At 44.9% G+C, this 13,544-nt stretch overlaps 2 protein-coding genes across 2 annotated transcripts; both read left to right on the top strand.

Moving 5' to 3' along the window:
• Nucleotides 1-2,752: 2,752 nt before the first annotated feature.
• On the top strand, nt 2,753-5,107 carry LOC120958737 (uncharacterized). The gene is made up of 3 exons (XM_040381724.2): nt 2,753-3,814; nt 3,885-4,622; nt 4,702-5,107. The coding sequence occupies exons 1-3, from the start codon at nt 3,300-3,302 to the stop codon at nt 4,793-4,795; spliced, it is 1,347 nt and encodes a 448-aa protein (XP_040237658.2). The 5' UTR covers nt 2,753-3,299; the 3' UTR covers nt 4,796-5,107.
• A 3,384-nt stretch (nt 5,108-8,491) lies between these two features.
• On the top strand, nt 8,492-10,244 carry LOC120959311 (uncharacterized). The gene is made up of 3 exons (XM_040382610.2): nt 8,492-8,845; nt 8,917-9,165; nt 9,246-10,244. The coding sequence occupies exons 1-3, from the start codon at nt 8,563-8,565 to the stop codon at nt 9,794-9,796; spliced, it is 1,083 nt and encodes a 360-aa protein (XP_040238544.2). The 5' UTR covers nt 8,492-8,562; the 3' UTR covers nt 9,797-10,244.
• The last annotated feature ends 3,300 nt before the right edge of the window (nt 10,245-13,544 follow it).

The following is a 13,544-nucleotide window of genomic DNA, read 5'->3' as shown; positions in this document are numbered from 1 at the left end:
TGTACCGACCGAAGGTAGGCTTCACTGCACAGTGCTGGATTTAGTGTTTTTTTTTGTATTGTAATAGAGAACTTGCCCACTAGAGAAAGAGAGATAGAGAGATAGAGAGATAGAAAGAGAGACAACCGTCTTGGGATTGCGCACAAGGATGTCGTAGTCGTTTGATTTATGTAAGAGGTTCTGTTTTTGGTCACTTTTTTTCGGCACCTTTGCCGATGCGTAATCGCATGCTGTCCATGCCGAGGGTCGTGTGGGGTCGTGTGAGGCCGTGCTTGGCCACTTCTTCACACCGTGTCACGTGTCTTCTGCTGCACTGTGGTGGCGCCTTGCCAATCTATGCCTTGTCCGCTGCATGCATCGCAACCAGTAGGGATGATACTGTGGGGGCACGATTACGACATTTTTGTCCAATGTTTGCCAGATGTTTGCACACACGTGCATTGGGGTCATTGGTTGGTCTGGCGGCTACGTCAACGGAACGGCGCCATAAGGCGCAGGGATTTAGTGAGATATGGTGTGTCGTTTTTTTTTGTTGGTCTAGCTCAATTCCTCATGCCGTCTCTCCCACGACACACACGGCAGTGTCATAAGGCAGCAATTTGCACGGCCTGGGGATATTGTAGACGGGCCGCAGGAAAGCTAAGCGTGTCTGTAATTAGCCTAATTAATGGACAAGCTGTGTCGGCTTCCACTAGAACAACTGGACGACCGGGGGGATGGCTTTATGAGGTTAGTTTAGTACGTACAAAACGATGATATGCATATTGCGAGTAATCACGATATTATGGACGGTGGAGGCGAATCGATACAGTAAATCAATACAGGTTCTTCATTTCCTGTCTTATAGTTTAGTTTCTTTACACTGTAGCTGATATAGTACAATTTTAGAATCTTTAGAATGTTGATTTTCGTTCGTTGACATGACTCATATTGGTAGAAGTTGGTGCTTCATTCTTTGGAGTTTTTGCGAGTATTCTATATCACTGGCAAGCATCATCATGCATTAAAAATCATTATGAAGGGCTCGATAAAAGATGATTGATATGATCATTAGGGTCTTTAATATTTCATTGTGAACACAGGGATAATTTACTGGATGGAATTTTTTGGTACAATTGGTGATGATTTTAGTGGCAGAGAAAAATCACCGCGTACTTCTGATATTTCGTTGTGTACCCACAGAACTGCAGCATAGGAAATTGTTCACTAATTAGAAATTCAAATAAGCTTAGCTTAACGGTTGGATCTTGTATTGGCTTTAAGGAACGTTGTGTCTTTTATAATTGATTTCAATCTTTTTTTGATTGGGATAAAGATTTTGAAAAGATGCTAACAGTACTGTTAGTGATTCTACCATCTAGTATATGTCGCCACAAAAATAATAAGCACAGATGTAAGATCGAATAACTTATCTCTTATCGGTATAGCTTTTTCTTTTTCTATTTGGCGTAACGTCCTACGCGGACATGCTGACCTATACAGGCTTTCGAGACTTAATTCATTGTCACGTAGCCGAATAGTCAATCCTTGCGACGGGGGGCCGGTCCATTCTGGGCTTGAACCCATGACGGGCATGTTATCAAGTCGTTCTAGTTGACGACTGTACCACAGGAACAGGAACAGTATAGCTTATAGATGAAACCAAAATGCTAATAAAAATGACCTTTTTCATGATCATTTAAATGTGGATGACGATATCTACCCACTAACTTCAACCCACTAATGCATCAAGGAAGGTCCATCGACTAGGAAGGAAAAGAATTCTTCAAAAATCACAAAATATTGATACTCAATAAATCGATACTAAATGTTTATGCGAGAAGATTGATTCATCAAATAGAAACCCAATCAATGAACGGTTTCAACTCATGCAACCCCCCAAAAAAACAAACAAACAAACAATCAGTTAATGATGTGCTAACGTCTACTGGAGTAGCCAAAAGATGGCCTGGGCAGGTGGTACGATAAAATCCTCTTCATCCGTGGTAGTGTCGTTTAACTAATAATATGTATTCAAATTTTATAACTCCTCGGCGCATCATTTCCATTTTTCCTTGAAGATATTTATCTCTCCACACCAGCTGATAGAGAAGACGCTTAAGCGAGTGATAGTGATGCTCAGTGAGTCCGAATGAGTTTGTGAGTTAAGTTGAATTATCACGAAGAGTTTTTGTTTCACTCTTGTGTGATTCAGCTCGTTACGATGACTAACTCACTCGCAGTTAAGTAAATAATTCGTGAGTTAAATAACTCTTCTCAAAGCTAAACTGAGAGTTGTCAAGTTACTCACTCAAAGTTACAATGATTCGTGGGATAAATAACTCTTTTGAAAGTTAGACCTCCATGAGTGAGTTTACAGTCTGCATCAAAAAGTAACTCATTTAAAGTTCCATGATTCATTTTACATGACTCTTGTGGAGTGAGTTAAACATTTAATTCGCCATTCTAACTCGTTAACTTTGCATTAACTCACGTTAGAGAGTGGTGAAAGCAACCCATCTCTAATCTCAATGCACCAATAATCAGAAGTTGTGCAAAAGCCTGTACACAAGCCTGACGAATATTACTCAGTCAAGTAATGCACGCCTCGACAAGCTAAATATTTACCCTTCCTTTTGCGACACTTGTTGGAAAAGCAATTAGCGGGTTTTGGTCGTAAGATGACAGAAAGAGCCCTTCGTGGAGTGTTGTCGCTGTTTTTAGTACCAAAGTTATCAATTCCGTTACATTGGATGAGTACCGTACTGAGCTTTCCCCCCACCCGGTGTGCGGGTGGGTAGTAGTGATTTCAGACATTGAAGGTCCAAATTGTTGTCTCGCGTCGTCACCTTAGATATACAGCAATAAATTAGTTAAAAAAGCATGTTAACGTAAACGGTGTATGCCATGCCGGCAAGAGTCAAGAGTCAATCGTCTCCGACCGGGAAGGAGAAACTTTGTGACCGATTGTGACCGAGGGAGTCAAAAACAACGACGATCACCACCACCACCACCACCAAAAAGGCCAACGACACGAAACCGGCTGCCGGTTCGGAAAGGGAAGAAATTCAGGTGAAGGTGAAGAATTTCCGAGAGCATACACACCCGTTCACCAAAAGCCCCGTACGGCGCGTACCGGTTGACTGGTTCGCTATCTAGGTCTTCGGTGGTCGGTGAGGTTTTTATTTTTCGGTGTTGGAAAATGCACCATACCGTGTAAAAGAGTTGGAGAGCCGCGATATCACTCGCAGATATACCCGCCAAAAAAGTCACCACGCAGTGCTCCGTGCTTGCCGTCTCTGTGTGTGCGTGTGTGAGCCATGGGCGTCTTCCGTCTGTGGGCTCCGCACCGTTCATCGATTGGTATGTGCATACATTCCGTATCGGTAACGCCGGGAGGGAAGATGTCGTTTGGCTGCCGTCGCTTCGTGGTGGTGCCGGTGGTGGTCGCGTTCGTACTGTTCGTCGGGCTGGCAGCGTTGGCCGAACCGTACCGGGATGGGAAGTTCGGTGCCCGGTTGGTAGGCCGTATCCGGGAGCGAAGGCTCGAGCGGGCCCAACTCCGGGCACAGCGGTTGCAGACGATCGCGTCCAATGAAGCGTTCGCCGCTGACTACGCGATGGATTTTCGGGAGGAGATGGTGGCCGACACCACAACTACTGCTGGCGATGGGGAGGAGGACTACAGCATGAACGTCACTACGACTGTTGGGGTAGGTGAAGAGGAGGAAGTGCGTAGACCGCCGCCACTGCCACCGGCACTGCTTGCCGCCCTGAAGCCCTCCCCACGCCGTACGATGTTCGAGGGAAAGATCACCTTTCGGTTTTACCATGGGTAAGTCACGGTGAACGCACCGTCGTGGGTGCACCGGCGTGTAGGCTGTAACCCTCTCTGTATTTTAAAGGGGCAATCTCACCAAACAGACAACGCTGATCGAGGAGGATCGGTTGCTGAACGGTACCGGCTGCGCGGCGGACGAACGCTTCGCCCTGATCGTGCACGGGTGGCGCGAGAACTGTTACGAGGTGCCGTGGGTGTTGGCACTGCGCGACAACCTGCACCAGCATCGGGGTGGCTGTGTGGCCTGCATGGACTATTCTGCCTTTTCGAGCGGTGGGTACGGTGGGCTGGTCGGTGCGTTCCGAGACATCCGCGACGTGCTGATGCACTTCCTGCAGCAGCTCCGGTACGAGGGCGTCCAGTTCGGGCGAACGTTCGTGTTTGGGTTCAGCTTTGGAGCGCAGCTGGCGCTGGACGTGGGCAGTCGGATCGGTGGCCAGGAGCTGGAAGCGATCGATACGTGCGATATGGCGGGTCCGGGCTTTGATAGTGATCGGGCGTTTAAGCTGATGGATTTCCGGAATGCCGCTAAGAACGTACAGTGTGTGCATACGAGCATTGATAAGGGGACGAAGTTCCCGAACAAATGTCACCAGAACTGGCGCATGGGACAGTGTGGGTTGAGGCAGGCGGCGGCAGGACCACCACCGCTTGGGTCGCACGGGCTTTGTCCGGTGTTTTACAACCTGGCGTTTAAGTACCAGTTCCTGGCACAGCCGAAACCGCTCGAGTGCGTTTCGTTCGGGGAGGTCGCCACCTACCCGCGCAACTACCGGATGGGATACATGGAGACGAGAAAGAGGTACGCTTGGCTTGTTATGTTAATTCTCCTTTAGGATCTAATAATTATCATTTTTTTATAATCTCTCTCTCTTTCTCAGTGAGGTCCGAGGGGAACTCTTTGCGCCGACCTCCGACGTGTTCCCGTACACGGTGTACACCAATCCGTACAACATCTTTGACTATGGTTTCTAGAAATAGGGGATGTGGATAGACTCTCCAAAAAGAGAGTCGCAAGTGTCGCAAAAACAATCAACCCAGTGGTGCCAATTTTAGGACCTCCCAGTGCCAACCACCTCAGTTTGTAATGGCTTACACCCGACGAAGGTGTAGGAGTTGACAGATCCCATCGGGGGCAGCAAACAACCCACGGACGAGCGGAGGAGTCGACTTCAGGTTTCGTCATTGCTTATGTTTAATGTTCGGTTTTTTAACTTTAAGTATCGATTGAAATACGATATACACTGAGCGAAAGGGAAATAAATATTTTACTCTTTACAAATACAAACCAAAGTGTTGGTAATTGATCCACCCTATTGTTTTTGTAAGTGCGTTCGTTAAGTACCGATCTCAAATTCTCACTAGTTCCCAGTGAAGACTCTTCTACTTTAACTCTTCTAAATTGGTTTCGCTCGGTGCTTTTCATGGCGCCGTGTTTCGGTTTGTTCGATAACCGTGATCACACCGTTGAGTGATAGGTTAGTAAGCCACCCAAAGGGAAATGACTTCTAAAGGAGGAGGAGCGACGAACTGTTTTTTTTTTATGAGGGGACCGTTTTTTCTCAGTTTTATGTTTGTTTTCCGCTTTTTGTTTGTGTTAGCAGTGCTTGTTACTTCACTAGCGTCATTTAGAAAGCTTTCGTGGTTCGATTGTACCACTTGTCGGATGTGATTGTGTGCGTGTATGTGTGTCGCCATTAGTGTTGAGGGCGATTGCAAAATTATGATAAGTTAGTACTATCTCGGAGATTTCTCGGGGAGTACGATCGGGAAACAAGGGGGGGAGAAATAAATTAAAAATAACAACACCGCTTTTGCAGTCAAACATTGGGTTTAATTGGTTGCCTTTACGGTTCTCCATTTAAGATTTTGCCGTTAATTTGTTTGGCCGTCGTTTAACAGGACAAGTGCGGGTTTGAAAATGTGAAATAAGTGGCTCGTATGAGACACTAAATTCGAGTTAGAGAAAGGATTTCACAGATTTGTTTTCAGAAAATTGTAATAAGCTGTACCTAATTCTTTTTTAATATCTCTGATGAAGAATTCCCAAACTCCCAACATGAAATATAAGATTAATCCATGATGTTTTGATATTTTACGGGCTTTAGCTTAAATTAATACCATAGAAATAGAAACAACATTGAAACTCAGATTGAATCTAGAATTTTGTATCATGAATATCAAAAGATTCAATTTATGATTCAAATGACGTCATCAATCATTTCATAAATATTTGATTCATAGTTGATGTTTTGAACATCTTTTGGTTTGCTTCCGTGCTGCAAGGGCCCAGTGAAAGACATTCGGAATGATAGAATATACCAAATTCTATCACTTGATATACCAAATATTATCACAAAATCAAACATTTCTGAAGATTACAGGGCTTCTCTGACCAACTCAACAGCTCAAGTGCCAATTCGTATCCTCCCATTTCAACATTCTCAATTGTTAGTCCATCGTAGGTTCAGAAAACTAACAACAAATTTTTCGTATTATTATTCGAAATTTTAGTTTAAAACATTTTCTAATATTACTAAAAAAGGCTTAAGAAACCCTTTATTTAAACTCATTTTGATTACCACCGCCGTCATCATCATCATCATCATCTGTTGAACGAACGAACGCATCGATTGGTGGAAATCGACTGAAGAAATGCCATTGCCATCGTATGACCTACCCAGAGGTTCGGAACTGTACCGTTTACCACAAACCTCATCATGCCCCCAAGAAGTAAAATATCCCCCCGCCTCGCAGACCTTTATAGTGTGTCTACACTAAAAACCAATTCCTCTCGAGAGCTCGAACGATGGAACAGAAAAAGAGAGAGTTCGTTCGGATCGGTCGTTTGGTCGATAAAAATCGCGAGCCGCCGAAATCAATCCTGCCGAATTTCTTATCTCCCCGTTTTCGCGCGTCGCAGACTTACGTACACACCGGAACGCGTTACGTCCCCGGGGAAGTTTGGGCATTTTTGGGCTATCTTTCGGGTGGCACATACAACCGCTGCAACGGCTGGGGATATACACGGCGCGGTAAGGCTTATGGAAGAATGATAATAATAAATTTCTTCCTTCCCAAAACTTCGCTTTTTGTAGTTGCGGCGAAATTATGGCCCCAAGACACGCACACACATGTATAGCGCACACGGAGACGGAGAGTTGCTTTCGGAACAGTATTTTGGCTCACAGTTTTCGCTCAGTCTGCCCAATTCGTCGCCATTTTTGGAACGAGCTTTTGCACTGGGCGGCTTTCTCGGTGCGGTTATATCGATCCACTACCCAACCATCCCGAGGCTACCATCAGACCGGTGTTTTGGAGCTTTCTTTTGCTTCGCACTTGGCGGACTGAGCAGCGGACGGGTGCGATTGATTTGTGTACCGTGCGTGACCGAGAATGCTCCAAGGGGGATGAAGGTTTTGCACCGAAAGAGAAAGTACACAAACCACCAAACACGACGACACGTGCGTAAATGCTTGTTCTCGCTGGAATATGGTTCAAATGTGGTTATGCCATTAAAAAAAGATCAATTTGCAAACATGAACATGAGTCATTCCGTGAGGTGTGTGAGTATGTGTGCGTATCTTGGGAGCCATTCATGCGTTTCCCTTTTTGCGCAAACGTTTTATTGATTTATGCTTGCGATGCATGATGACCGTTTATTACGAGATAATTTGACGTTTTGGGCAGAGCAAGATGACACATGTGGCAATATCCAATCCCTTGAACTGCCTGCACTGATGTAATTGTGTGTTTAAGGTCCATGACCTAGTGCAGAGGTTGGCAAATTCCGGCCTGAGCGAGAGAATGCATTAATTTCAACACAATAGGAAGTGAAGATAACAACATAACTTTTTCGGATTTTAAATTCAAGAAATTATTTTGAGAATAAATGAAAAGACCCAACAGTTAAACAGTTTGCCGACCCCTGACCTAGAGGGTTAATTTTGACCTCACCATCACCCCTACATCGCTCTAACTAAACACGCAAAGGTGTCTCCAGCGGTGTATCCCCACCGGCATTATGACGCTCCGGTGCTGACATCGTGCCAACGAATAATCACGTCAAAACAAATAAACGTTATTGCATCGCTAGTCAGGAATACCGGTTTCGGGTTATCCGAAATTTAGTTTGACAGTGAAAAACAACGAACCCCGTAACATGAACTCGGTGCCTGATGTCTCTAAACAACTAACGCCTCGTGAAGAGGAGGTTCGTGCCAGGTGAGCCAGAACCAGAAATCTGACCTCACCGTACTAAGCCGGTTTCCAAAGGTCTCTCCAGAGCTCCAGAGAAAGCTTTCACGATCGACACATGCAGATCGCAGATAAGCAAATCGGTGACAGGTGATATCTCTCATCGGGGGGCGGCGACCGGGTCTTGCAAGCGCAAAGAACCTTTTCGTATCCAACATCCCCAACACACAAGATCACAAGATCCATCAATTCTCGCGTGGCTCTGGCTTCCCTGAAGGGTGTGTGTAGTGTTGTCTTAAAGGTTTTTATTTGTTTTGTTCCTCTCCACACACACTCGGTGTCTTTGTGTCTCTTACTTCCTCCGAAGTTCCCGATTCTCCCCCTACATCTTGGGTCCTCTATCAGTGTTTGCTTTTTGAATCAGTGTTAAGAATTTAGGTCATCCTAAAAGTGTATAAAGGTACGGCCGCTCGCTGGCCTGTGTTTTAGTTTCTTTAGGCATCAACGCCGGGAACCATCAACCACGCCAGCGAAACTTTAGCGGGATGTTTGTACGACAGAGTATCAAGAGGTTGGCGCTGCCCGTGGCAGTGGCCATGGTGTTGATGCTGGTGCATCATGCCCATCCGGTCAGTGCCGATCGGTTTCAGGACAACATCTTCTTCAACTACTACAACTCTTCGGGAGATCTCGTGCACATCTACAACCTGGCGGAGAACAACACGTACGAGTACGACGACGAGTGTCACCCGGGCGCCAAGTATGCGATCGTTGTGTTCGGGTGGAAGATTGACTGTGAAAAGTACTTTGTGCAGGATCTCATTCGAAGTGCGTGGTAGTGGAGTAGAAAGGGATTGAGAATAAGAGGACGTCCTTCTAACTCTATTTTCAAATTCTAGATCTAACCGAATACCGTGGAGGCTGTGTGATGTGTATGAATTACGATCGCTTCGCGCAGCTGCCAACATACGCCCGGCTGCGGCGTAACTTCAAAGACATCTATGGTGTGCTGAAGCAGAAGCTAGAGTTCCTCGAAAAGGAAGGCTTCAGCCCGGACAATGGTTTTCTGTATGGATTTAGTTTTGGAGCTCAGGTGGCACTGGCCGCCGCCAAAGAGTACGGCACACGCAAACTCAAGGAAATAGATGGTAAGTAGTCCTGTCTTTCGATTAGCCTTGTTAGGTACTAACATCTCCCCAACATTTTGCTCTCTCCCTTCGTCATCCAGCCTGTGACATCGTTGGCACCGGCTTCGACACCACAGACGTCAATGCGCCCAACCACCGTACGGCGGCCAAGAACGTGCAGTGCATTCACACCAGCCGGAATTATGGCACGCGCCATCGGACCAGCTGCCATCAGGATTGGATTATGGGCGACTGCGGTATCAATCAGCTGGCAGCACCGCTGTCCCCGTGGGGTTCGCACGGCGTCTGTACGCTGCTGTATAACGCGGCGTTCGAGCATGACTTCTTGGCCCGCGCCAAACCATCCAACTGTACCAGCGAGTCCGAGGTTCGGTCGTGGCCCGAAGGCTTCAAGATGGGGTACAACGAACAGCGCAAGGCCACCGTACGGGGTCAACTGTTTGCGCCCACGTTTGCGGAGTTCCCGTTCAACGTTAATGTGACGGCTAACTCCAACACAACGACAACGGTGCGTCCGCCGGCCAGTGCGAACGATATTGAACAGTTGCCAGGGTTCGAATTCCGCTCCGCTGCGAATGAGCTGCTGCTCGAGGGGGAGAACAACGAATCGGATGAGCAGGATGAAAGCTAAAGTAGGGACCGGGGCGGGTCGAATTGGGTGCGCACTAACGTTTAACGAACCGAAAAACTAATGCATTCCATGATTTTGTCGCAAGTACCGCAAGCGGTTGCGGCAGCGAAGGAAAACCGCACCAACGGAAAAGGGCGAAAGAAAGATAATCAGATCAAATGCTGGTGTGCTGGTGGGCAGTTTTTGGAGTAGTTTTGTGTGTGCCTCTGCCTCTCTTTCTCGCTGCAATGGTGCATGAAGGGAAGGAGAACACGGATTTCCTCCGTTTTGGTTGGCACCCAAACGGTTCAGTTGTTCATTGATTAGTTGTGCTCAAAATCGTTTATTGATTGCAGTATTGCAGGCTTTGCCGGTCTGTCGAGGGTACTTTTTGAGCAGCAATAGAGGAAAAAGTATTATGAAACAAAACAGGAATGAAATAAATATTATTTAACATTATTCAAAACAATTTTGTAGCATTCATTTGGAAGATATCAGTAGCAGTCAACCATGACTTATTAGTGCTGAACATAAAAATTAGGCATGATGATGACATGAGAAAGACGCTCAACAACTAACAGCATAAATAATCAAAAACAATTACCATTTTGGCTGGACCATCTCAAGACTATCTGGTTAAAAAATCAGTCCAAAAATCTTGTAGAAAACATACATGTTTCTACAGGAGTAAACCAATATGTATGCATAAATAATCATACTAGAAAGTTTTAATGGAATTGTCATTTACCAACTTGATCAATATCTAAAATTGGACTACGGTTTGTTTCCAATATTTTTCCAAGCGTTCTTGAAACCAAATGATTTTGATTCTTAAGAGATAAAAGAGAACTCTAAGCTTTGTGTTAATTTTATATGGAATTTGATTTATGCTTTTTTGAAAAATAATGACAAATATTAAGTAAAAATAATTTATTGGATAAGACCTCAATTTGCTTTATGAAAACAATTTTGAATTTTACTTTTTCTATTCATTACGAATATTATATTAGATGATCATGACATTTGTTTGTATTTCAGATCACATTCTAGGCTTTTATGCATTAAAAATATTCAAAATTAGTTAACAATTCCATTTGATGTGGTAAATTATAAAACTAAACTTCAAACGTTCTACGAACAGGTCTTTGTTGCACGAAAAAAAATTGTAAATTATTGGACTGGTCATTCAAAAGGAAATTGTTTTAGACATATTTAGTAATGTGTAGGTTAAGTGTACCAATTATGGCTATATTATGTCATTAAGATTCCGATTTTACACCTGTAAAAATAAGTATTTGGTAAAATTTTAAAAGTCAATATGTTTTCTTGGAGTCTATAATGTGTAGAACAAGAGATTATTTTTTATTTTGACTAATAATTAAAGTAAATAATAGAAAACTTCGATTAAAAATTGCATCTAAAATTATCATTTATGGCTATAGTGTTCCTAGCAAAATGTTTTAAAATATTCATATTTTAGAGCGAAAATAGTGTTCGCTATAGCCATAATTGGTGCTGTAGCTACAATTGATACACTTATCCTAGTTGTTAATTTTTCTTAAAATATGGCATAATTAAACATTGACGTCATCTGTTTGGTTAAAAATTCAAAACACTAAGAACAATTTTACTTGAAATTAATTATCTTTAAGATTTTAATGTGCATGCAAATAAACCACACACAAATATAATGCCATACAACAATAATCTTTCCAAAGATGACCGGATGACCTACGGTACACATCAGCTGTAATAATATTTTATTGTAAAATTTCGTTGATTATATGTCACAATCGTGTACCACATTACCGATGCACTTAAAAGTCAATTGTTAAAAATCGTTTAAGGCATGATTTATCATTAAAGACAGCATATTATCACCCTTAATCCAGCAATGATCACCAACCAACTTGGAATGATCACCATCACCGGCAAATCGGCGGCAGCTTGCCCGTGCATCCTTAACCTTTCTTCATCGAGTACGCACGCACGCACCCAAGTGTTCGCAGGTCCCGCATATGGTCTTACGTACTAATGAGCTACACATATCATCTTTTTTCGGACAGCCAGTGCGCCGTAATGCAATTCCAATGCCGATTGGAAGGGATGAATTTATTCGTCATTTTTCAAAAGTGATTACGCGACCCGTGGGGCAAAGCAAAATAAATCGATTCCGACACCGGCGGCACACGCAGCACATGTGATGGCGTGGTCCATCGAATAGGTGCGAAGAAGTCAAATCCCTCCATGCACTATGGTTCCGCCAGCCGAGCCGAAACCGACTTGACTGAGTCACTCGGATGACTGTGTTGCCGTTACCGTCATCCGTCCGACTGAAATTGTCGTGGGCCTCGGTCGCTCGCGACGTCTCCGTCGTAGGCCGTCGAGGGGTGCGTGTTTCCGATTTGCCGTTTTTGTCGTATTAGGCTCATTTGTGTAGTTTTTTCGCCTTTCCAACTAATGGTTTGCGGCGGCGGGTTGACTTTTGCCTTTGGCTCTCTTGCCAGCGTATACCAAACAAGGCCCGTCGCGCTGGATGGTGGTGCTGTGCTCGGTGTGTGTGTGCATATATAATTCTGCGCCCACGTACACCTTGCCTCATGGGCATGGAAAGCACTCTGCACCGAGTGCCTGCACCGTGTTGGCTCTGTTGGATTTCACAAAATTAGAACAAACAGCGAAATGAAGACCTTGGTATGAGTATTTCGGGGCGAAAATTCAGGAAGTAAGATCTTCCGAGTGTCTTTCAATGTTCAGCCTACTCAAGTCCTACGTTTGATATCAGCTGATAGGATATGTTTTGGAAGATCCTATTCTTGTTCCAGATATCCCAACAGCAAGATCTTATCTTCTTCTTCAACATGGGCCATTAACTGTTCGTTGAAATAAAAGCTCCGAAAAGGCAATCAGTGGTGCAATATTCGACCAAATTAGACATATTAGTCACGCAGCCCCATCTGGGGGCCCATAGTGGCCAACAACAACAGCAAACCGGTCCCACTCACGGCCGTATACCGTGTTCCGCGTGTCGGAGGCGGTGTAGGCCTATACCGTCCGCTCGGTTACGCATGCGAGTAAAAGGGAAAGAGGACACTTTGGACACCCCCGCAGAAACCGGAGTTGCCGCCTACGAATATCCACCCAGGTCCAGACACCACCGGCTATGCGACTATGACCTCATGGATGTGCCCGAGAAGGCAAAAATATGAGCGAGAGAGAACTTGGGAGGAGAGAATCGAAGGCGTCGATGAGCGCATGAATATCCTGCAATCCTTTGACCTGGTTTCCATAAAAGGCAAATATCTGGTCACTTGTCCAGGCGGCCATAACCCCCTCCCTCGATGTCGCTCCCAGGTGGGAGGATGATGGTACAATATGATTTTGCTCCTGTACGGGGTGTGTGTGTTTTTGTCGAGGGCCCTCGCTCTCCAGCAGCAAAAGGGCTGCCGAATCTCTAAATCTCCTAAATCATATCTCTCGGCCGTCTGGTACGCAGACTCAGTTCGTCAGCAGTGGTGTAGGCCTGCCTTATTCCAAGACGAGGGGAAGGAGGGATAAAAACCCACTGTTTTGCCTGTGCGGAGGTTGGTTTGTTGTTGTTGGGACTGTCCACGGTTATGCTGCAGCACGATGGGGCTCGAACGTCGCTGGCTGTGGGCATGTTAAGGATGTTGGAGATGCATATGATGTGATTCGGTGTTTGGTCCGAAACGATGAAAAATTATGCATTTTATGATAAAAAGATTGTAAAATAATAAATTTGTTCAAA

Source organism: Anopheles coluzzii, chromosome 3, assembly GCF_943734685.1.
Source record: "Anopheles coluzzii chromosome 3, AcolN3, whole genome shotgun sequence".
NCBI lineage: Eukaryota > Metazoa > Arthropoda > Insecta > Diptera > Culicidae > Anopheles > Anopheles coluzzii.
This window is presented reverse-complemented; position numbering and strand designations above follow the sequence as displayed.